Source organism: Telopea speciosissima, chromosome 1, assembly GCF_018873765.1.
Source record: "Telopea speciosissima isolate NSW1024214 ecotype Mountain lineage chromosome 1, Tspe_v1, whole genome shotgun sequence".
NCBI classification, from domain to species: Eukaryota; Viridiplantae; Streptophyta; class Magnoliopsida; order Proteales; family Proteaceae; genus Telopea; species Telopea speciosissima.
The window spans coordinates 66,862,457-66,887,321 of record NC_057916.1 but is presented as its reverse complement, the minus strand read 5'-3'; the positions used below and the strand labels follow the sequence as shown (position 1 = coordinate 66,887,321).

The 24,865-nt window shown below is 39.3% G+C and overlaps 2 protein-coding genes across 2 annotated transcripts; one reads left to right on the top strand and one right to left on the bottom strand.

The window, feature by feature from the left end:
* The first annotated feature begins 2,517 nt into the window (after positions 1 to 2,517).
* On the top strand, positions 2,518 to 3,000 carry LOC122648676 (oleosin 1-like). The gene has a single exon (XM_043841892.1). The coding sequence runs from the start codon at positions 2,533 to 2,535 to the stop codon at positions 2,998 to 3,000; it is 468 nt and encodes a 155-aa protein (XP_043697827.1). The 5' UTR covers positions 2,518 to 2,532.
* Positions 3,001 to 7,004: 4,004 nt separating this feature from the next.
* Positions 7,005 to 23,326, bottom strand: LOC122658522 (ubiquitin carboxyl-terminal hydrolase 3-like). The gene is made up of 9 exons (XM_043853522.1): positions 23,233 to 23,326; positions 22,676 to 22,807; positions 22,443 to 22,484; positions 21,366 to 21,471; positions 9,121 to 9,179; positions 8,930 to 9,004; positions 7,718 to 7,775; positions 7,468 to 7,544; positions 7,005 to 7,129 (listed from the first exon to the last, which is right to left on the bottom strand). Exons 1-9 carry the CDS (start codon positions 23,305 to 23,307, stop codon positions 7,031 to 7,033), a joined length of 723 nt encoding a protein of 240 aa, XP_043709457.1. The 5' UTR covers positions 23,308 to 23,326; the 3' UTR covers positions 7,005 to 7,030.
* Positions 23,327 to 24,865: the final 1,539 nt, after the last annotated feature.

The following is a 24,865-nucleotide window of genomic DNA, read 5'->3' as shown; positions in this document are numbered from 1 at the left end:
TGGCATTGTATGAGTATGGAAGCGAGCTAGTAGGTATGATGGCTAGCGTCGTTCCCACAGACGACGCCAATCTGTTGCGTCGGGAAATCATCGGGCGGTCCTGCGAGTGCCGTCACCTGCAAGAGGACCAAGAAGTCACTAGAGAGAACCGGTGTGGTTCCGGCCTAGGGCTCTCCGATGCCAAAGTCAGATCTCCTGAGCAAATAGATGAATAGTGATTATTCAAGATGGGTTGAGGGTGTGAGATACATCTTCTTTTATAGTGGTCTGTGGTAGACTGGAGAGTCCCTAGTTGATGTGGAGTCTTCTTCCTGGGTAGAGGAGTCCTGAGTAGTAGGGCTCCTCCCTGGTTGGTTGTCTTCCCGTGAGACTTAGTATCCCAGTAGGGTTGTCCTTCTTGGTGGATAGATCCTTCTACGTGGTAAATAAGGTCCCTGGTGCTTGAGTCCATCTAGGTTACGTAAGTGGTAGGTGATGGTCCGGAGTCCTCGCGGTGGTGTATATCTTGTTGGCGACGTGGTGGTGGTGTCGTCCAGCTTGTACCTGCACCCTGTCAAGGTCTCAACGCCTCAGTGGATGAGGCCTGAGAAGGAAAGATGTCCAGGTGGTCCTTGGCCCAAGGTGGGTGGTGCCCAGGGAGGCTGGCGCCCTGGTGGATGGCACCCTAGGGGATGGCACCCAAGGTGTAGCTGGTGTCTGGGTGGATCTCCTGCTGTTAGTGTCCTGGTGGATCTCCTGTTGTTGGTGTCCGGGTGGATCTCCTGCTGTTCAGGGACACGTGGCATCTTCTGATAGGTTGGGATGATTTGTGGTTCATCAAGTGGAAAATGGTGGGGCTGGTATTTGTATGATTGCTACCTTAAAGTTCAAGGCTTTTCTATCAATATGGTTATGGTTTATGGAGGTCCTCTAATGAACTACAGAGCTACTGGATGGAGATTATTACTGGCAAACATGAATTTCAAATGATCAGGGAAGGATGCAAGTAAGAGGTAAAGGGATGTAAATGGATAGTCGAAAATCCAAATTTGATTTGCATCCATATCCGGATCCGAAATCAGATAATTCGGAACCTAATCTATCGATTTGAATAGATATCTAACTAATAAGAAAAAGTAGCTAATGATCTTGAGGGTTCTTGAAGAGGCAACAGGTTCTAGAGAATGAGTAAAGAAGCTAAGACAACTAAGAGACATGGATTGTGAGTGAATTGTATCCACGGGGAGGAAGGTCAAGGTTACACAAGTTAGCGATGTAAATGGATAGTGGAAACAATTCGCATGGGGTATCCGTATCTGTTAAGGGGATATCCGGATATGATCACATCCAATCCATATTCGATCCGTTTACATCTCTCATGGAGCACTTGCTAAATCCATATTTTTCGCCTGCAGAGCATTGCTAAGAAAACATTCTTTTTCATAACTAGAGAGTTCTACCCCCAATTTCTGCCTAATACTCTGTTTAAGAAATCTTGTGTCGCTGTTCAATATCTTTTTACTTTTTTGTTTCCTTTTTTAATTTTGGGGTTTATTTTACCTCTTATCTGTTTTCTTTCAAATTGATGTATAAAGATAACATTGATCTTCCATGGACCTAGAAGTATCAACACTTTGATCATAAGGGAAAGATGTCGAGTTTTATGTCTTGTATTCTGTAATGGTCTACAACATAATTATTATTGGGGTTGTATACATTTGGTTCAGGTTTTCGGTCCATTACATGTATAAAAGTAAAATTGTAATTGTGCGGGTATTAAGGTTTTTAAAGTTTCCTATATATTGTCAGTTGTGGGTGCTCTGACTGTCAAGTATAAGAGTCACAAGAGGCCACCCCACTTTGAACCAATTAATTTTAAGATGGAAGTTTAATTAGGTATCAGAATAGTGGTTTTAAGATAATAAGGTATCGGATACGTTGGTCCTCCGTACTGAAGGGACAAAAAGGGGTAGGGAGGCAGAGAATGGATCATCTGCACGTACCAAGGTGAACGTACATCTTATAGAGCCAATCACATTTTAATTTTGTTTTCATAAAAACCCCTCCTCCCTTTATAATTGATAAAAATAAAACAGATGGTTGACTCTCATATATACGTTCACCTGTTGGTATATGCAGAGAAACCGAACTCGAGGAGGGAGTGTAGAAGCAGCAGTAAATCATTAATAGGGCAGAAGGTGTTGGAAACTGTAACAGTCTCATTTTCCTCGCAAGTATCGCTGATAATTACCTTGCTCCAAACAAGACAACCACCACGTTTCAAAAAGCCGACAGACTCAAGTTCCATGCAAATCCCTTGCATGACCTCCTAAACACCTGCCAGCCCCTTCTCCCACACGTGCTACCCGACGTGTTACCCCCCCCCCCCCCTCCCCCCCAACTTCTCTTTATATACAACACAACACAACACAACACATATACCTTCTAAAGCTGCCTTTCGTTCCCTTTCTACCTTAAACATTTCCATCTTCTATTGCTGTTTCTGTTTCTTTAATTCATACCCTTTTCACGTCCTCGTGATTCAGTACTCTAATGGCGGAGTATCGACCGCAGTACCAGCAAGGTGGTCCAATGTCTGAGTTTCGCTCGCAGTACGGCCTGCACCAGCAACAAAAGCCGCGTTCTAGGAAGGTGGTGAAGGCGGCGACTGCCGTCACCGTGGGAGGATCTCTTTTGGTGCTCTCAGGTCTGACGCTGGCAGCGACAGTGATTGGACTGACGGTGGCGACGCCGGTGCTGGTGATATGCAGCCCAGTGCTTGTGCCGGCGGCGATAACGGTGTTCCTGCTGATTACTGGGTTCCTAACTTCGGGTGGGCTGGCAGTTGCTGCGGTGTCGGTGTTGTCATGGATATACAAGTACGTGACTGGGGGGAACCCACCGGGTGCGGAGCAGCTCGACCATGCAAGCTATAAGCTTTCGGGTAAGGCGAGGGATATGAAGGATAGGGCGGAGCAGTATGGACACCAGCACCTGTCGGGTGGTGCTCAAGCTTCTTAAGCTCTGCCCATCCAAACCATCATGATGGACGGTTGATGATGATGATGATGATGATGAATGCTCCGTGGGGCACCTGGGGTTGGTGATCAAGTGGAGTCTGTGCTTCTGTTTTCCTTTGGGTGGGTCATGGCTGTTCTATATAAATATATATATATATATATATATATTATATTTGTAGGATTTCCTTTTGCTTCTGTTTTTCTATAATTAGTGTTTGTTTGGTTTATCAGACGAGAGTGTTATATTTTAAGTTAAATTGGAAAAATCCCATAAAATAAAAAATTCCCTCAATAAATTCCCCTTGAAAGTTGAAACTTGTATTTAATCGAAATTTAATGATCTTTAGAACTATGGATTGCTAGATACCACCTGCGTGGAGTGTTGAACCTAGCTTACCATGTGAGGAGGGTTCTAATAATCCGATCTCGGCCCGATACCGATCCGAAATCAATCCATCTGTCTGGATTCTGGATCATACAGATCCATCGATACAGGATTGGTTAGGAATTAATATCAATCTCTATTGATATCGATACGAATGATTTGATCAATTTGATATCGATTCCTCAAACCATGATTGTGAAGTAACAACATGGGATAGAAGGAAGCAGCAGTGTTTTTCCCATTTTTAAGAAAGTAGAGTACCAATCGGTGCTGATTAGTCAGGAAGGAGATAAATTGCGACGTATTAAGACGATAGATATTTGGGGCTTATCAATCACAAACCAACAGTTTAATGATCACCACCAACCTGGGTGATTTGTGTAACCATGAGATAGTCAATGTCAATTAAATTAAGGTTATGGGCCAGAGACAGGAAGGGTGAAATGACAACCCCACCCCTTTGGATGTCCCATAGTCTTTAAAAAAAGTGCAAAAGTTGTGAAATGAGATAATAACCTTACTCAAGTGATTTACTAAGTTGTGAACTGAGATAATAACCTTACTCATATTTCATTAAAAGTGATTTACTAATACGTCATTTTCAGATTAGTCATTATGACTAGTTTTTCTGAGTATATGTAAAATGAAAAAATTTACTCTCATAAAAATAAATGTGATAATATAGGACTGAGTTTTCTTTCCGTCAGTGGGCATCGTGGGGAAAATATTAAAACATCTAAGAGGTGTTTGTCAATCCTAGTATGGTGGTTTTCCATTCACAGGGTGGTGGAGGAAAACTTACTCTTATAAATAAAGTTAGGCTCACATCAGCACAACCTTGGACCTAGAAATCACAACCTTGATCCAGCTCGTGAAATAACTGGCCGGAGACCTATCGGGCTTTTGAAAGACATGGGTGGGCTCGAATTTGGCGGTCCAAACTCAAATCCCCATTTACAACGCTTGCCTCAGGTCATCAACCTCTTCTCAATTTTTTTATGGATAAATTACATGTACCTCCCCTGAGGTATGATCTAATTACACTTTTATTCATGAAGTTTGAAAAATTACACATATCTCCCTTAAGGTTCAAACTAAGTAAAAAAAAAACAAACCCAGTCCGTTAATTGGTGACTGAAAACGTTATAATTAAAACAGTAATTAACCAAACTGCCCACCGGAGCCACTACCACCACTGCCACCCACCATTAACACCATCACCGCCGTGCAGTCCCTTTTTAAAAAGCCCATTTTCGAATTAAGTACCTAACCAAGAAAACCTTCGAATCTAAACCCATTTTGAAAAACCAATTTTCAAATCCCAACTTCTCATGCCCTAACTCCAATCTTGCTGTAATATACTTCCTTGTAACTCCAATCTTGCTGTAATATACTTCCTTGAAACCAGAAACCAGAACTGTTTTGGAGCTATCGCCCAGCTTGATTTCTGGAGTTTACTTTTAATATTATAATAGGATTGGGGATATGGTGGCATAGATTCAAGCGATTCTTTGGTATCTTGGATGACGGGGTGCAACTTTCGAAAGAGCAATTACCTTCCCGGGTTTTGTTTCCATTGGGAGGTAGATGATGATCTATTTCAATATCTCACCTGTACAGTAATCCAAAGAAAATGGAAATGGCAATAGGGATAAAGATGGTTGCTGTGAATAACTCAATTCAGCAGTAGAAGAGAAACCTGAAATTAGAATTTGAAAACGGAATCTGTAACTGGGTTTTCTGAAATCATACTTGCCATAGGATTAAGAAAACGTTATCAAAATCAAATTTTGCAACCACAGAGATGTTCAGAACAGAAACCACGATGGCTATGTATGGAACCAGATTTGAAACCCGGTAGCTCGTAGGGGTAGGAATTCAAGAAAGATTGAACTTTACTGTTGAAAACAGATCCAGAATTTTATAAGGATGATAATAGATGTGGGAAGTAAAGAGAATCTCACATGAAAGAGCTAAATGTGGGAAGTAAGGAGATTCTCACACGAAAGTGCTCTTGAGGTTTTCTTGGTTAGGGTTTTTAAGAATGTCCAAAAATCGAATCCTTATTTAGGGGTTTCTCTTAAGGTTAGGGTTTTTATAGATTGGGGCTAGGGCTGGAGTTTGTCCATGTGTCGTTTGGGAAGACAATTACCTTGGGGTGAGTTCTTTGGGTTGAGGGTTTTAATTTGATTAGATTTAAAAAATGGAAGGAGAAAGGGAAGTTATGGCTATGGTGCAAAGAAAAGTGGAGCAAGAAAAATAGAAGATTAGGAAGAAGGGGGGGGGGGGGGGGTTATGGTGGGTGGTGGTGGTTGCGGCAATGGTGGTGGTAGTAGTATTGGGTACCTACATTTGTAAAAGAAGAAGAAGAGGGTATTAGTTTTATTTTACCCATCAAGGGTATATTGGTCATAACAGAACTTAAAAATTGCTACCGTTAACAACTAACTTGTATAGTTAACGGATTGGGTTTTATTGTTACTTAGTTTGAATCTCTGGAGAGGTACGTGTAACTTTCCAAACCTCACGGATGAAAGTGCAATTAGATCATACCTCAGGAGAGGGACGTGTAATTTACCTTTTTTTATTTTTTTTTTGGATAGTTTAACCTCTTCACATTTATTACACTCCTCACCCTCCCCACATCAGCCCTCACGCCGCATCCTCGAGGACACGGGTTACTGCTTCTCTCTGCTCTTTCATGCCACTCGGACACCTGCAATCCAAGAAAACAGCTATGGTGGACGTAAGAACAGACAATCCAGTACCCTTTTCTTCTATTCTAAGATCAGAATGGAAGCCTACTGATCAGAATGGAAGCCTACTTCAGATTTGAGTTGAAGAGTTTACGACCAATACCAGCAGTGACACAAGTTCAGCCACATTCATGTGTGAGAGAGCACCATCCACTCAGGTGTGTGTGAGAGCGAATGTTTGTGGAAAACATGGAGATTTTGGTAGCCACACTTACAGGAGAGTACGGGAGCTGCAGGTAGCAGAGAACTGAAGAAAAGTGTTCAGGTTCACCAAAGAGTGAGGAGGCGAGTTGTGCCGCGGTTGGGAGGTGAGTACCGGAGCTGGAACCAGAAGACGGAAGCTGAAGGAGTAGGGTACGGGGCTGTGGCAAAGCTGCAGAGTCCAATCCAATTGAATGACCAAGAGTGATCTGGCAAGGGAAGCAAGGGAGGAGGAGGGGGAGGGGGGGTTGCAGGGGTCTCCTCGGTTTTACAAGGGGTGGGAGAGAGAGAAAAGGAGTATTTTTCCTTTTTTTTATTATTATGTCAGCTCAAGATTCTACCGAACCGGCCCGGAAGGCCAATTCTGACTCCAATTACACACAGGGTAATAAAAATATTCATTAAGATTGGTGACATCATCACCTGGTTTAAAACATAACAACAATCAGTGAACAGCAAATTCATTGAAGAAAACCTCGAGTAAGTATCACAAAAGGAAGCACAAAGATATCTGTAATTTCTTTCAGTGAAGGCAGCAAGGATGCCAAAAGCGTTTCACATTAACAATTCACTGAAAGGAAAAAAAACAAAACCATTTCTTCCCAGTGTACTGTTAAGACTAACTAGTAGCTGCAAATGAAGGACAACACAGGAAGAAACCTTGAAGAAACCTTTCTAAAATGCCAACTTTATGATGCACCAGAACTTTTCCTCGAGAGTGCAATAACATTAAAATTCATAGAGTCGGGGTTCTTTTGGATCATCGATTTTATGACTTTTGCTACATCCTGCCATGAAATAAAACCATTAATTTCAGACTCTCTCTACGCCAGGAGATTGGCAAGGAAAATAACCTACTTGTGTGAGAACAAGCATAAAGCAACAGGCTGGAGTACTAAAAACGAGATGACCAATTTAACACAAACAGTTAAGTATTACAGAACTTAGAATGACAATCTCTTTAATTCCATTCTGATGATTCAGCTTCCATTTTAAGTCATGTGGGTTATGACTGGGAAAAAAAGGGGGGTGGGGGTGAGTAGCAGAGGACTTCTTTAATATTCCAATGATTTTTTTCCTTGAAAAAATTGAAGATTCAAAAGTGAATTAAGATGATGTGGATTACCTGCAACAAGCTGCTGGGTGAGGATGGACCATGTGATGTGGGTTGTGACTTTCTTCCATCAAGCTCATAAAGTTCTCCTACAAATGGGGATTCCAATAAACAATTGCATACACTGTTTAACTTTTTCTTTTTTCTTTTTTGGGTGAGGGTTAGTAGGCCTATACTATATATTATTTTGTATTTCTTAGCACAACTCAGTTCACAACTAGTCAGACAAAAAATTACAGCGGAAAAAGTTGAAATTACATACCATCCACGCATGAGAAACAAATAAAATGAGTATCCACATCAGTATTAATATCCAGAGTCTGAACAGGAATAACAATATATTAGAACAGACATTACATTAATTTCTAATCTAAATAGAAGAGAAATACACCATCAACACAAACTAAACGGCATTGGACAAATGGTTGAAAAGTAAAAAAGGAAAAAGAAGCACAGTCAACCCTTCTCTATGAATCTCTTTCAATAAAATGCTGGTTTATTCTATAATCCCTTGAAATTGTTCTTGGCAGTTCTTACTGTACACAAAAAACAATTGACACCTTTTAAAAGATGAATGGCAAGAATTGATTCACGGATTTTTTTAATTTTTTTTTGGGGGGGGGGTGTTTAGGAGTTAAGGCCCATAATTGATTGGTCCGAACAAAAATGATTTACCAAATATCTGGAGCCTAAAAAGGAAACAAGAACAAAAGGCATTAAATTCTAAACTACAAAGAGAAATAAACCTTCAGCCACAGTTTTAATGCATTAATCTAAGGGAAAATTACCTAGATCCACTAGATAAGAAAAATATTACAAAACAAGTAGGTTTAACTTTGTTTTACACTTAATTTTCTTGTAAACCTACTTGTTTTGAAATATTTTTTCTTATCTAGTAGACCTAGGAAATTGTCCCTTAATCTAATTACTAGGGAAATAAGAGGCCTTCCAACTCCTCTTCATCTTGGATAAAATGCTGTTTTTATTTCATAATCCTTTGAAACTAATGCCTACTAAAGGATGAATAGGAGATTTTAAGGCCCATTATTAGTTGATTCGCACATTAGAGATCCACCAACTGAATGAGAAAATGAAAAGGACTGAAACTAGATTTACATCTATATACTTTCCTCATTATCCAAACAACAATGGAGTCAAAAGAAGAGAATACTCCAACCACATAAATATGTCAGTCAGCTTGTAGGGGATTCCAAAATGATGGGTCCTCCAGGATGGGTCATTTACAGCATAGATATGGAAGATACCTTCTGCATGCTCTTTCTTGAGATTTAAATTTTTTTGGTCTTGAGGGTACCAACCTGTTGAAAATGTACCTGTTTGCTTACAATCTTGGATCCCAAACCTCAACATGTACACATGCAAACATCTAATAGTTTGGTTATAACCTCCCAGCTTCAGAAGTAGATGAGATTACTTTAGAAAATATCTACTCAGCCCTTAAAAAAATACTTGCCTCTGTATCACCAGCACTAGCTGCTACCAAATGTGCAGCTTCCATTTCAGTGTCTTTCTCAAGAAATAAAGCACGCTACATAGCACAAATATACATTAAAGATAAAGAAATATCAGAATGAAAGTAAAGAAGATAATCTTTTAATCAATCACCAGATGATGGAACTGAAAAGATTTGAATCAGAACTATACCTCCATTGGATCCATGTGAGCAGTTGATTTGAAGAGTCTATCAAGGTATGAATCCTCACCTGGCAACAATTCATGAAAGAAAACAGAATGTCACAAGTGTCACAAAATAGATGTCTGCATGTTCTTGATAGCAGTATTTATATGATCCCTGGTTCAATAACCCTGATTAGGGTCACTGTGAGTCCCCACCTATATGACAAGAAAATCAAGTAGCAGTGGCAGCGGTAATTTTGTGATTAAACTGAAGTGTAGGTAAACAAGAGCAGGGCCTGAGGATAAAAATTAAGAGAGTAAATTACTCCCCCCTCCCCTCGATTATGCTCTAATGACAAACCCCTCCCCTGGGTATTGAGTAATGACTCTCCCCTCCCCTGTATTAACAAGATTCTATCAACCGTACCCATTCCGTTAAAAAGGACTGTTAAGTGATAGGAAAAGACTATATTACCCCCTCCTCCTTCTTCTTCTTCTTCTTCTTCTTCTTCTTCTTCCTCCTCCTACAATCCCTTTCCTGCAACTCTGCCCCCACCCTACTGGCAACGTAACCCCTCTCACCGTCCCCACTCATGCTCTCTCCTTGCCCTTTCCCTGCTGCTGACGCAAAGGGTCTCCATGGTGAGAAAATGATAACTCAGACACACACAGCATATCACCACGCAACAGAATAATTCCAAACCGAAGTCCAGCAAGAATTCAGATGTTTCTGTCATATGGTCAAGGTTGAATATGAAATTCCAGGTGAGAGATCCCCACTACTAGTCCTCCCAAATAGAACAGTTATAATGTCGGAACAACCAACAACAAAGGAACCGGAGGAGACTGAAACTAGATCTGGCGGTAGAATGAAGAACCAGACCTGAAATTCGAATGAAACTTCCCAGTCCAGCAGGATCTCGAACAGAGCTTCAGAAGAAAGGGATCACCCACTGCTAGATAATAAAGTCCCAAAACTTGAGATTAAAAGAAGGAAACTGTAGGGAGATCGATGCCTCTCTTGCTGTACCAGCACTAGCGCCAGAACACATTAGAGATGATATGAGGTAAAGGAAGGAGGAGGAAAAGAAAGAAAAGGAAGAAGGAACAGAAAGAGAAAAGGGAGATTAGAAGGCTTACTGGAGGGAAAGGAGGAAGCTAGGGAAGATACCAACAGTCCCACAGTCCACACGCTGTTCCACCAGGCAACACTCAACTCTCTGAGGTTTAACTCAAAACTCAATATTTGATTCAAAACAGGGAGATTTAAGAAATCAGGTTGGAATTAGGATTCCATGAAATCAGTAGAAAGATCTGGTTTTGAAAACAACGATAAATTAAGATTCCAAACTGATACCTAGATTTGAAAACATAATTAAAAAATTAGATTCTAAGATTGAGAAATTTAGAATTCCTACTTGAAGAAGCATTCTTGGAAAACAGTGAAAAGATTGGGTTTTGATGATTGATTTTGAAAACAGAGTTGAAATCTAAAGTTATAGAACAAGAAACACAACCACTAGCTCAATAACTGCGAAGAACAAATTAGGAAGTTATGAGCAGGATAGAGAGATTATGATCTGACCTGAGTACTGAGAAGAAAAGATAAGAAGAATGAGAAACAGTGAAAAAAGGATATGATCAGGAATCACCACCTTATCTGAAAGGCTGCCATCACCTGCAATACCCAACCTTGAAATCACCAACCGTTCAACCAAAAAAAAAAAAAAAATCCAACCGTTCTCTAAGATTGGATGGCTTTCTTGCTCTGCGGTGGATGCGACAATGGTTATGGACATTGTGAGGGCGGCGGTGGTGGTGACAGTGGCTACGGAAGTGGTGGTGGCGGTGGTGGTGTGACCATTACTCACACGGGAGAAACGGTCTAGAGATGTTTTTAGGGTTTTGATATGGTTAGGGGTATTATTGGAATATCACAAAAATAAGGGCATTTTGGGGTTTAAATGAATATTTTTAAGGTGATGTCATCACTTAACAGCCATTTTTAACAGAATGGGTATGGTTGATAGAATCTTGTTAATACAGGGGAGGGGAGAGTCATTACTCAATACCCAGGGGAGGGGTTTGTCATTAGAGCATAATCGAGGGGAGGGGGGAGTAATTTACTCAAATTAAAATAGCATTTAGAAAGGACTTTAACGGAAAAGAATCAGGGATTTGTCCCTTGGTTGTAATTAAGAAGTTGTTTCACCTTATTCTTCCTCATGATAAGAATATGAACTAGCAGCAAGGGAATTAGTTGCAGTTGATAGAACTCTTCCAAATGGAGTCCAATCAATCTGAAATTTTTAGGGAAGAACACTATCTCATGGGGTTGGTGAATCCAACCGAAAATCCTCATATTAACAGGTTAACAAATCATATTTAATATCTGAAATTGCATCTGGTGGTAGAAGGGAACCAGTTCTGCAATTAAAGTAGATTCTCACAGGGAAAGTACGGTTTTGCTACCAAACTGCACAGGTTAGGTCGCCCAAGGATAGGTATCAAGGCCCCTACTGTCAAGGTGAAACTATTAGGGAAATGAGATATCAACCCAATACTGTTGGGTTGTAACTACCACCCAGAAACAGAGTTCAAGCTTGGTTTAATAAATATTGCAACAGAGAGTTAAGAAAATGATTAATAGCAGACTAAAAAAAGAAAAGAAAAGGGAAAAATAGATTCGAGTCGAGCAGGTTTATTGAGAAGGAGAGAGAACACCAACAAACTTGCACAGCAGCCACGAAAGTTTCAATTCATTCCAACCTCAAAAAAAAAAAAACAAATCGATGGATGATTTCATCTTCTTATAAGACTCTAGAAACATAAAAATAGCAACTAACAAGAATTATAAACTCAATCAAATCCCCTACCATCTACTTCCCCAAAAACAAAATTACAAAATATCCCCAAAAAAGCAAAACCCTATCGTGCAACTGCATCAAGTATTAAAAAAAATGTTCTAGATAGGATGACAAAATACACAGCTACACCTTGAACTGTAAACCTCGCCTCCAATAAGAGGTACATTTCAAGCTAAAACTTTGAAATCTTTGAAATGATCTTCTTTACACTCCTTAACTATGATCATTTGCAACATACAGATATGGACCTTTCTCTAATTTAACTAGGGCAGGCATGGCATACCAAAGTTCAAGATTTCACAGCTAAGAAAAATATCAGCATAAGTAATCTTTAAGAGTTGATACAATGAATAACAAACAGTGGAGAATTATTTCAAAATCAATTAACAAGTATTTCAAAATCCATCTGCCTGGAACTTCTCATTGAGTTCATCCTCTATTCCTTGACCATCCAAATAATGATAAATTGGATGATTACAATCATCAGTGATGGCAATTTTTGACGTAAGAGTTCTTTTTGGTCCAAAGCGCCAAATAGTTGTCTTATGCAACAAAGGCACCACATTCTAACAAGAGGAATAAATATGGAATGGGAAAAAAGATGAACACCATGTTTGGCATGCCTGGTGCACTGTTGTCAAGGCGTCGCCTAGGGCGCCTAGGCGTTCAGGCGGATTTCTAAGCCCTTGCACTGGTTTAATTGGTATCAAGCCAGGTTCTAGCACTTATTTATGCCAAATATCATTTCAGTAAATGAAATAACATTTATTATTCATTTACTTAAGTTATTATTCATAAATAAGCAAATACCCACCGATTTGAATCCAATAAAAGTAGTTAAAAAACCAAATTCCAAAAGAATAAAAAGTCAACCACCCAGTTCAAGAACAAAAACTGGATTTTTGGCAGTAGGTGAAATTTTCAACTTTCTAGTGCTGGGGTTTTTCTCAAATCTAAAAATTCTATAAATCTTAATATGGTAAAACATTGCTAAAAATTCAAAGTGCGGTCAAATATTCATTTGTTTTGATATCTAAAAAAACATTTTTCAAAGTTATTTTGACAGCATTCGCGCACACCAAATAATGGTTGACCAGACATAACTTCTTCAATATAAATCAGATTTAAGCAATCTTGGATTTGTCGGAAAACTGGTTTTGTGTTCTACCTAATAAAAAAAGTCTCATGTAAAAATAAAAACATTTGATCAGTCAAACTTCTTAAAGAACAAGAACATTTCTCTAAATCGAGAGCAGTTTAATTACTTATTGATTAGATCATATTTTCTAAGAATAGTGTAAACCAAATGTATGCTTTGAGTGTTTCAAACTTCCAATAGCTTGCTTCTTCAGTTCTTTTGTCTTCTAGTTCTATGTTGATTTTTGATAACTTTAAGTGGCTTAATATTGATTTTTGATTACTTGATGCGACTTAATTTTTATTTTTTGATGACTTGATGTTGCTTAATATTGAATTTTTATGACTTGATGTGGCTTAATGTTGATTTTTAATGATATAAGGTACATATTGTAGCATGCTAAATAATGTTAGAAAAGAGGGGAAATAAAAAATAACACTTGGGCACCTTGGGCACCTTGGTCGCCTTGGTCGCCTAGGCGTCACAGCCTTATGTCGCCTTGCCGCTTTGACAACTATGGTCTGGTGACACAACTACTGCGTCTCTTCTAGTTTCTTGAATACGATCTCATGAGTATACATTATGCCCTGAACACATACAGATATATGACATATGCTATATTTGTAGGAATGGTAATCTGTAATAGTTTGTAAGGGTACACAGGGAATAGTATGTATGAGTGTATGAGAGAGTATATTTGTACGTGGAGGAAGATTGGGAACTTCAGTTTTAATTTACTAATAACATATGGAGAAGGGATCGCTTGATTCCCTCTCACTGCTCTCCCGCAAATCTTCTTCTTCTTCTTGGTACCAGAGCAAGGTTGCTGGTTTGAGAGTTAATGTGGAGTAATCTTCTTTCAAGCTTTGGAACCCTAGAGTTACAAGGGTTCCAAAGCGAGTCAAAACATGAAAGGATCCAACCTGAAACCCAAGAACTTCAACTCAGAGGACAGCAAGTAGTATTTGGAGCTGTGGGACTCAAATAGATAGAATATTTGGACTACCACCATGATCTGGAAGCAGACCTCCTTTTTCTCTCTAATCTGAGACCTAGTAAGATGAAACCAAGACCATGTATATCGCATGTTTGTCCTCTATTGAGTGCCTGAAGCTTGCTGCCAGTGAAGATGTTTGTGGTGAGATTAACAGCATAACACATACCCAGGAAAACAGGATACCACAAGTGCAGAGAAGAACCTGTTTCCCCTCTCTGTTTTATGCCTTCTACAGCAAGGAGATAAGACAGCTAGGATTGCCCAGAGGTCTTTTATCAACTGTGTATGGGCCTGAATTGATGGGAGTTGAAGCTTCCGTCCACAACTCAGAATAGTGAAAGGGTTGTTACTGCCTAGTCTCTCAAGAAAGGTCCATGACCAGGTGAAAGCTCTTTTCTTTGGCTTGCTTATATATATATATATATTAGTAGAAGTTTATAATATATTTCAGTGGTGATTGTTGACTTGAGATGCATGCTTAGTTGCATTTTCCTTATATCTGGGATGTTTCCAGGTAACTAGAATCACTGTTTCTATAACTGGGAAGGAGTGTCTGGGGTTGAGTGTACTCCTCAGTCCTCACTTTATTTGGGTATCCAACCAACTTTCCATGCGTGACTTGTGAATATGTCAGAGATTAGTGGATCAATGGAGTCCTCTGTTGGGCTGCTGGGGGTTCAAGCAGTGTAAATTCCAACGTGTTTAAATTGGAGAGCTCTAGTGCTCAAATCTCAATGACCAAGTAAGACAATACAAATTATCTGGACTGGGCACACTCTATGAGACACGTCATTGAGAAGTAGAGGGAAGCTAGTGGAGAGATTAAAACTCCTAGTCCTCGTGACCCTCTATTGTACTAGGTTTCGCTACTGAGAGGGGGGTGAATCGGTAGACTCCAATACTCATTCCCAAAAACTAAGTCCCACAAACAGTCACCTATCAAACACACACACACACTCACTAGCTGCCTAGAGCTGAAACAGATCAATTTGAGCACTACTGGCTGGGGCACCTCATTGGCCAACTACAGTTCGTGTGTACCCGCCTACCACCAAGATTGGTTAGGCCTACCTAGAGTAGCACACCTACTCTACACACAAATATACATGGTTCGGCAACAACCATACATCCACAGTGCAATATCCATATTGGGTTTTGTATTTGCACAAATACTTTCCAACACTACAACAACAGATATGACTTCGGTCCTTGATCATACAAAGATGAAGAGCAACAACCCAAAACACTCATAACCTCCAACAATGAGTACCTAAGTCTGTCTAGGATTTTTACAAAGACCTTCTGAGCAACAACTCAAAAGGTTATTACAATGAAAGTAAGAATGCAAAATTGAAATCCCCAATCCCCACAATAATCAACTAGATGTAAACAACATGCATCAATACAACCTAGGACCTACTAATGAAAGAAAGGTATGTTGAAGTACTGTCGTTGGGTTTATACCATCGAATACAATGTTGATGGTTCTATTGATCGTCTTAAGGCCCATCTGGTTGCCAAGGGTTATACACAAACTTATGGTGTTGATTATTTTGAGACCTCACCTGTTGCTCGGTTGAATTCAGTTCGGGTTCTTATTTCTTTGGCCGCAATTTAGATTGGCCACTCTATCAGATGGATATCAAGAATGCTTTTCTTTATGGTGATCTTCAAGAGGAGGGTTATATGGAGCAACCCCCCGGGTATGTTGCTCAAGGGGAGTATTTGACCAAAGTATGCCGACTTCGTAAGGCAATCTATGGGTTAAAACAATCTCCAAGAGCATGGTTTGATACATTCAGCTCCATTGTTACTCAATTCGGGTTCTCACAATGTTACTCTGACCATTCTATCTTTGTTCGCCGCCAGGGCTCAATGGTGGTCATAATGGTAGTTTATGTGGATGACATTATTAAATCTGATAATGATACTTCTAGTATTGCTCAAGTTAAAGCCTATCTTCGTCAGCACTTCCTGATAAAAGACTTGGGTATTCTTAAATATTTTCTTGGTATTGAAATTTTGCACAAGAAGGAAGGTATTAGTTTATCACAGAGGAAATCTGTCCTTAATCTACTATCTGAAATTGGAATGATGGCTTCTAAACTAGCTGATACTCCCATGGATCCCCATCACAAATCCGGATCTAGTGAGAGTGAAGACTTTACAGATGTAAATCAGTATAGAAGATCTGTTGGCAAACTCATCTATTTGACTGTTACTAGACCAGATATCTCCTTTGTTGTTGGAGTTATTAGTCAGTTTAAGCAAGCCCTGAAGAAAATTCACTAGGATGCTGCTTGCCGTGTTCTATGCTACCTAAAAGGTGCTCTTGAAAAAGGTTTTATTTATCGTCTCAATCGCAATATTAATCTGGTTAGGTTTTCTGATGGTAATTAGGTTGGTGCTGATGGTGATAGGCGCTCCACAACTTGTTATTGCACCTTTGTGGGAGGTAACTTAGTCACCTGGAAAAGTAAAAAACAAACCACTGTTGTTAAATCTAGTGTTGAGGCTGAATATCGAACGATGGCACATACTACAGTTGAGTTGATGTGGGTAAAATCCTAACTCTAGGATTTAGGATCTTCCATCACTCAGCCTATGCAGATGTTTTGTGATAATCAAGCCGCTATCTATATTGCTAATAATCCCATATTTCATGAGAGGACCAAGCACATTGAGGTTGATTGTCACTTTGTTCGAGTTGCTGTTATAAAGAATTAATTGCTACTCCATATGTCTCTACTACCAATCAACTTGGTGATATGTTTACTAAGCTGTTGTTTGGACCTGCCTTCCGTCGAAGTTGTTCCAAGTTGGGTCTAAGTGATTTGTATGCTCCAGCTTGAGGGGGAGTGTTGAAGTACTGATCACATGACATTGTTCACGTGAATAGTGATTTAGCTGAACTAAGTCTCTTTTATTTGTATTTTATAATTAGGATTATAAACTCCTAGTTCAATTAGGATTTGTTCTATTTCTATTTTTTGTTTTATATTTGTGGATCCAGAAGCAGCTTAATGGAATCTCGAATTTCGAGGTTTCTCAGTAAAATGCGGCTCACAAAAGCTCCTCCACACCATCGAATAGGAAACCAAGCATCTGGATTGACGCATTCATGAAGATCACTCCGTCTGAACAGAATCTTGCCTCTATGGCTACCTTTTGAGTGCCGATTTAGAATCTTGCAAACTTCTCCATATTACAGAAATGACCCCACGCTTTTTGGCATATAATTTTAAGCCCTGCCGACGTTTGTAAATTACAAATGAAACCCTTGATTCTAAAAGGGCTACTAGAAGTGAATGCTTCAAAAAATAAACTAAGGCATAAAGCCATACGCTGCAGCCCGGCATGGCCAGGACGCTCACACAGGGGCCTCTACAGGCATGCCACCCAGCACGCGCAGAGGCCAAGCCCCTTGCCGCAGCTACAGGCCATGCTGCCCATGTCTGATCCATGGGGCTGTTAGTCGAGACTTTGTAGTCTCAGTATTAGTGCCAGGCGCTAATACTGACATGGTTAGGGTACTTTTGGCATTATGTATTTATTTTCTTTTTGTTATTTTTCTTGTTATGCCCTTGATTAGTTATATATAGTGAATAGAGTTGGAGATCCAACACTCAATTGCACAAACTCTTGCCTCTCTCTGTTTCTCTCTTTCTTCTTCTCTTATTCTTCAAATGGTATCAGTGCTTTAGGCCATAGTTGTCACGTCGTCACGGCGATCCAAGTCGGTGGAGGGGTGTCATGTCGATATATCGACATGTCGCCCGCCATGGCGTTGCCATGGCGATCATATCGACCATGTTTTATTTTTTATTTTCTCTATTTTTAATGTCATTTAGTATGCTATAATATATACCCGATAACATCAAAAATTAACATGAAAGTGTACTACTAATCTACTATGGTATAATTCATGAAAGTGTAATATCCATTAGTATATATGAAATCATGGATTATCAAATAATTGATACCAATAGTCTTGCTGATAATAAAGTTGAAAAATCATGAGAGTTGAGATATGATTCATATGAAAGTGACTACAAAAGTAACAAAACAAAAAAACAATTACAAGAACGTAATTTATATTGAGTGAATAAAGCTAATAAACAACCCATCTAAATAAAAAAAAAATTGCTGATGTGAATATGTGATTGTGTATTAGTCAATAGTATATTAGTGTTTTCTGTTTGATGTTTTTTTAATTTTTTTGATGTTTAGGAAAAAGCATTAAAATAAAAAATGGTTAAAAAAAATTATTGTTAAAAAATTAAGTTTTATAATTTGAAACAACCATGTCGCCCGATATGGTCATATGTCGTGGTATGGCGTTCATGGCGACGACATGGAGGCCATATCGGTCGATATTCTTACATCATCCATATCGGTAGTCGATATGCCCACTTCTCCAGCGATATGACGCCATAGCGGCGATATGTCGACGCCATGACAACTATGCTTTAGGCACTACTACAGTTCTCTTAGTCTATTTCCTTCACTTTTCTCAAGGTTCCTATTGGTATTGAGTTTTATTGTAATATGTGTGATATTTGGATACGGGGGTAGTTTTAGTCTTTTGGGTGTAACCCTATTGTAACCCTACTTCTCTATACTATAAATAAAGAGGCTAGTGTCATTATTGACACAAGTCGTAATTTCCCAAATCCCAACATGGTATCAAAGCTGAGATCCACCTTGGGATCCTCAATGACCTAGTCTTTCTTTCTCTCTCTTTCTTCTCTCCCGCCATACCCTAGTCGCCGTTGTCGCCCTTCGTCCTCCCTTTTCTCTTTCTGCTTTCACAACCAGCACCACCACCACTTTCCACTTACCGTCACCAGTCTTTACCGCCACCCTCCACTTGCCACCGCCTTCCATTTACTGCCACCACCAACTTCCACCGTCTCTCTCTTTCTCACGGTTCAAAATTTGGAACCGTGAGTCTCTTCTTCACCCTTGTTGGTGATTTTTCTCTCCCACCAAGGGCTTTTTCCGATGGTTTAGACTCGTTCTGATGTTTTATTCTTCTCAAATCTGATTTTTGGTTATTCATGCTACATTTTTTCCTTTGTGGCATGCTTTGGTGATCTCTTTCGGCACCCTTTGCAAGTGCAGTTGCTTTTATTATCTGTTTTAGATGGAAGGAACAGAAACTTAAACGACTTCAACCATGTCCCTTATTGTGGATGGAGGAAACACTGGTCATGATTTTCCTACCATTCCCATATGCTCCATTAAGTTTGATGGGAGTAACTACTTATGTGGTCGAAGTCTTGCTTCCTATCTATTCGTTCCCGTGACTTTTCTAAATATCTCATGGGAGCTTTGGAGGAGCCTACAACTGACGATGCTGCTCAAGAGAAGTGATGTACTGACAATTCTTTTGTTATGGCAGTAAATTTATGGATGGGAGATGCAACAACTTGATGTTAAGAATGTCTTCCTCCATGGGGAACTGCAAGAAGAAATGTTATATGCATGGTCCTCCTAGGTTTTCTTCTTCACAAACTCAAGGTATGTAGGCTGAAGAAGGCATTATATGGCCTGAGGCAATCGTCGCGGGCTTGGTTTGGTTGGTTCCATAGGGCTATGGTGTCAGTGGGATACAAGCAGAGCAATGCTGATCACACCCTATTTATTAAGCAAGTTGGTGATCACCTTACCATTCTGATTGTGTATGTCGATGAAATAGTGGTTATTGGAAATGACCCTGTTGAGATAGCTACTTTGAAGAATTTCCTAGGGAAGGAATTTGAAATCAAATACCTAGAAAAGTTGAAATATTTCTTTGGTATTGAGGTAGCCCGATCTACAAGAGGTATATTCCTCTCTCAAAAGAAATATACTCTAGATCTTCTTTTAGAGACAGGTATGCTTGGATGTAAGCCTACACCTATCGAGGCTAATACCCATTTAAAAGCTCAGGATGGTGAGTCGGTTGATAAGGGCAGATACCAACGCCTCGTAGGATGTCTCATTTATCTATCCCATACCAGGCCTGACATAGCATTTGTTGTGTGTTTGGTGAGCCAGTAGATGCACAACCCTTGTGTTTCTCATATGGAGGCTGTCTTTCAGATTCTGAGGTACCTAAAGTCAGCTCCAGGGAAAGGTATTTTGTTTTCACCCCATGATCATATGCGTGTAGAGGCCTTTATTGATGCAGACTGGGCTGGTCAACCAGATGACAGGAAATCAACTTCTGGATATTGCACTTTTGTTGGCAGCAACCTTGTTACCTGGCATAGTAAAAAGCAAAGTGTGGTTGCTTAGTCTAGTGCAAAGGCTGAATTTCGTGTTATGGCACATGGTGTTTGTGAGTCATTATGGCTTCAAGGTCTCCTTTGCGATTTGGGTCTTCCTATTCGTGTTCCCATGATGTTATACTGTGAAAAATAAGTCTGCTATCAGCATTAGCCATAACCCAGTTCAGCATGATCGCACCAAACATGTTGAGATTGATTGTTACTTTATCAAAGAAAAGCTGGAGTCGGGCCTTATCTGCATTCCTTTTGTGAAGTCCAGTGAGTAGTTGGTAGATATTCTCACCAAAGGGCTTAGTAGTAAATTGTTTCATCCAATTTTGTGCAAATTGGGCATGTGTGATATCTATGCTCCAATTTGAGGGGGAGTATCGTAATATGTGTAATATTTGGGTACAGGGGTAGTTTAGTCTTTTGGGTGTAACCCTACTTCTCTCTATTATAAATAAAGAGGCTAGTGACATTATTGACACAAGTCATAATTTCCCAAATCCCAACAAGTTTTTCGTATCAATTTGAGGTTTTGCGGCTTCACTTGTTTTTGGTATTAATACCAATAAGAAACCTCATCCTTTATACATGATCAATTGAATAGATTTGTTTCATCGTACTTTGTTCTTCTTTTATACATATTCTACATATTACATATTTATAGTGTTTTATGCTTTAAAACTATATTTTGCATGTATACTATGTTCCTTGACCATTTTAATTTGGATCTTTAGCGTATCTTGCGTCTCTCTGATAGAATACGATACGTCTCTTAAAATCACCCTTCCGATATGACACCCAATACCAATACTTTAAACCTTGTTTATAATGTCATGATCTCATGCACACAAATACATATACAGCTAGCCATATAGCTATACACAAATAAACAGAACTACCTACTTAAATGCCAGTATATGTATCGTTACTCACCCGAAAAATAAAATAAAAGAACAGTATATGCATGGTCCTAGCCATCAGTGAAAAATAAATCAAAAGAAACTTACAAAGCTTAATCTCTGAAGATACATTTCCGATTGCATGAAGAAGTCCAATAGTTCCACAAGCATTACCCACAGTTTGTTTCAAGAAATAAACTTTTTCACTTGGTTCCTACACCCAAAGGACCATATAATACAATTAATATTTTTATCTAAATGCTAATAATGAGAAGATGAATAGCTCAATGAGCAGGTGAAAATTAACTTGCTATCTAGCATGGAAGAACTAAGAAAGGATTTTTTTTTTAAATGAGAGAAGATGTATAAATGAAATTCTTCACACATAGTGGGTATGCTGTCAGGATAAGTATCCAATAACAGCATTCATTTACAAATTCTGATATTTTTCCTTAAGGAGTGATTTTCAAGAAGTACCGAAACTTTGTTTATCTGATTTTTAAGGAGAATAACTTTGCACATCTGTAAAAGTTCCATCCACCAAAGAGAACATGAATTAAGAAGCCCATTTTATTTCTCAAAATGTAAATATTGATTTCAGAAGGATGTGTGAGCATATATTGTACCACCACATACATGGGAAGTACAACATAAAGTAAGATCCAAATGTTTTCTCACAAGATTTTCACATTTAAAAGCACCATATTACATATCTAGAGAGTCATTAGCAACCCAGCAGGCTTTACACCTTTGTTTAAACATTACCTTACATCCTTATTGCAAGCAAAACAAAATCCTAATATTTTATAATAGCATTGAAATAAAAATAAAAAAGCAAAATTTTGCATGACACCAAGTCAACAAATGGTCTAATACAAAATGCTTTTATAATAGCTTGAATTTAAACTAAAACTTCAAACCCAGAAGAAATATTCTGATACAGTCATCAAGACTACTAATGTCTCACCCAATTATTCTACAAAGATCAATTGGACACAACAAGTACTTTAACTTCTGAATTTGATGCATGATGCTAAGAAGTAGAACTAACAAAAAAGAATGGGTTAAATTTACCAGTCATGAACTATCTATGAAACAATAATGAAAAGTGTAATCACCGGGTTTTTATTTGTTTTGACAATAAAAAACATTTGAAATGCACGAACAAAATATAATCGTATATACCTTCTTCACACTCCCTTGCTCCGACATTCTCTCTGCTTCACTCTGAAAAAACAAAAAAGGCATCTCATTCAGTTCATCAAAACAGATTGCCTTGGTGAGATTTAGTGACAGAAATAGCCAAAACAAAAGGTTTCATTCCAAAAGAACTGAAAACTGCCCACATCTGAAACCAGTTCGGGGTAGCGGTGGTTAGAACATACAAAATCTGACTCAGAAGATTTTGAGTTACATACCTCAGCTGTAAGAGGATAAAGGAAAAGCACAGCAAGCACGGGCTTCGGAACCATTTCCAAGAGTTCATCATCCAAACCATACACGTCATAGAACTCTGCTTCATCCACTGGCAGACCTAAGCCCCAAAGGAACTGCATAGCATCCGAAACATAGATTAACAAACTTCTGGAGTTCCATTACAGTTTCATTACTGCATCCGAGTTCAAGCAGTCTCAAACCTAACTGCAACATTATCACTTAAAATACTCAATTTCAGAAATATATACATTTAGATTTCCTTCCACCATTTTCTTCGCTAATCTCCACAATTTTAAGTTGTTCTGAACTAAGACCTCCAGTGTTACAACAAACTCAACCGCTAAATAAATTCCAAGCATTGAATCCACTTGGGTGGATCATCCTTACGATGTAAATTCGAGAAGATCACAACAATTCGACAAAAAATAAATGATTAAACAAGCATTTCCAGGACAGACTTAATAATCTGATACATGTAAGGCATCTTGAAATCATAAAATGGGAACATGAAAAACATTGAGACCAGAGAAAGAGAGACCTGGTTCATGATATCAGGGTTGGCTTCGAGAGGTAGCCATTTCTTAGCAGAAGAACTTTCGTCTGTGTCAGCCATTGCTATCTTCTAGGATGCAAGAAAAATCAAATCGAAAAAACACTAATTTGGATTTTCTGAGTTAAAAGGTGTTTGTGATTTTTATATGTTGGGTTCGATTCGAATCCCCTGCAGTAAAAGAACTGCAAAAGTCACAATAGCTTATATACTTGACGTGGCTTTGAAGAAATGCCGTGGAGAGGATCTTTAAGGGTTTGACGAATCAAGAAGAGAGTTTGAGGAATAAAGATCGGATACGCGAAATCCATCGATTCGCATCGAAATCCGTCGAGATCGATTCTAATTCTCGTCGATTTTGATTATGGTCTTTTAATAAGAGTGTAAATGGGTCTGGTTTCTAATAAATTCCGATCCTAAATTGTTATCAATATCTCATGCAAATAATTCCTTCATTGAAATCTTATGGCAACTCTGGGAGAGGTATATGGACATGGTATTTACAGGGGTGCAAGTTTGGCCCTAACGGCCCGAGCCTGACCCAACCCGACCTTGTGACCTTGTCTTTTTTTTGTACTTCTTCTTCCTCCTCCTCCTCCTCCTCCTCCTTTTTCCTAACCTGGCCAGCCCATGAATCTCCCCTTTTCTAGCCTGCCCATTCATCTCCCTTTCCCAGCTTGGCCAGCCCATGCATATCCCTTCTCCCCATGATCAAGGCTAATCAAGGTCAGCTTGGCCCGATCCTAAGCGCGGGTCAAGGTTGGATTTTTTTGGCCCAACTGATTCAAGGCCAGGTTGGGCTGGGGTTTTAAAAGGCCCGGCCCAACCCGATCCTGTTGCAACCCTAGTATTTAGACATAACCTAATAAGTGTACGGTTTGCTCAAGACTATATTCCGACTTCTTCGGGAAGATACGGGAATTATAAACAAATACTCATTGCTTGGCATCCCCCTCCACTCAGAATAGTCAAGATCAATGTGGATGGAGCTAGTTTGGGTAATCCATGCCCCGTTTGATTAGGAGGTGTAAGTTGTGACTCACAAGGGAGCTTCCTATTCTATTTTCCATAGGAAGTGGACAACGGGTGCAGGGAATGTTCACGTGCGTGAGCATACGTGAACAACTCACAGTCGTTCAGATGGAATCTATTCTATGGGAATATTCCATCTGAACGATTGTAAGTCGTTCACGTATGCTCATGTACGTGAACATTCACCCCGATAGTGGACAACAATAAGCTTGTGTGCCTAAAGCCCTAGCTGTGCGTAAAAGGTTAGTTCTGGCTCATGCTCAAGGCTTGAGGAATATATGCATTGAGAATGGTAATCTTATGATAATCAACATTCTAAAAGGCTCTCTATGGAAGATATCACACATTATTTAAGATTGTTTCATGCTTCGTAATAGCTTCAAGCATCTTACCTACTGTCATACCCTGCCTGAATTAAGGAAATTTTGTGGCGGATATACTGGCTTCATGTGTAGCCATATCTCAGTTGGATAGATCTTAGCCATCCCTCCCTTGACTTTTATTTGTAACCTTTAGTTTAGGGCTGCAGCAGGGTTGGGTTGGGCTGGGCCTTTTAAAACCCCAGCCCAACCCTGAGTCCCCTTAGCTG

Excerpts from the sequence above, each read along its gene's own strand:
- LOC122648676 (XM_043841892.1), top strand. The coding sequence starts at position 2,533 with ATGGCGGAGTATCGACCGCAGTACCAGCAAGGTGGTCCAATGTCTGAG.
- LOC122658522 (XM_043853522.1), bottom strand. The coding sequence starts at position 23,307 with ATGGCTGACACAGACGAAAGTTCTTCTGCTAAGAAATGGCTACCTCTC. Across the intron at positions 21,472-22,442 it reads AGCAAGGGAGTGTGAAGAAG|GAACCAAGTGAAAAAGTTTA; the intron begins GTATATACGATT and ends CTTTGGGTGTAG. Across the intron at positions 9,005-9,120 it reads CTCACATGGATCCAATGGAG|CGTGCTTTATTTCTTGAGAA; the intron begins GTATAGTTCTGA and ends TGTGCTATGTAG.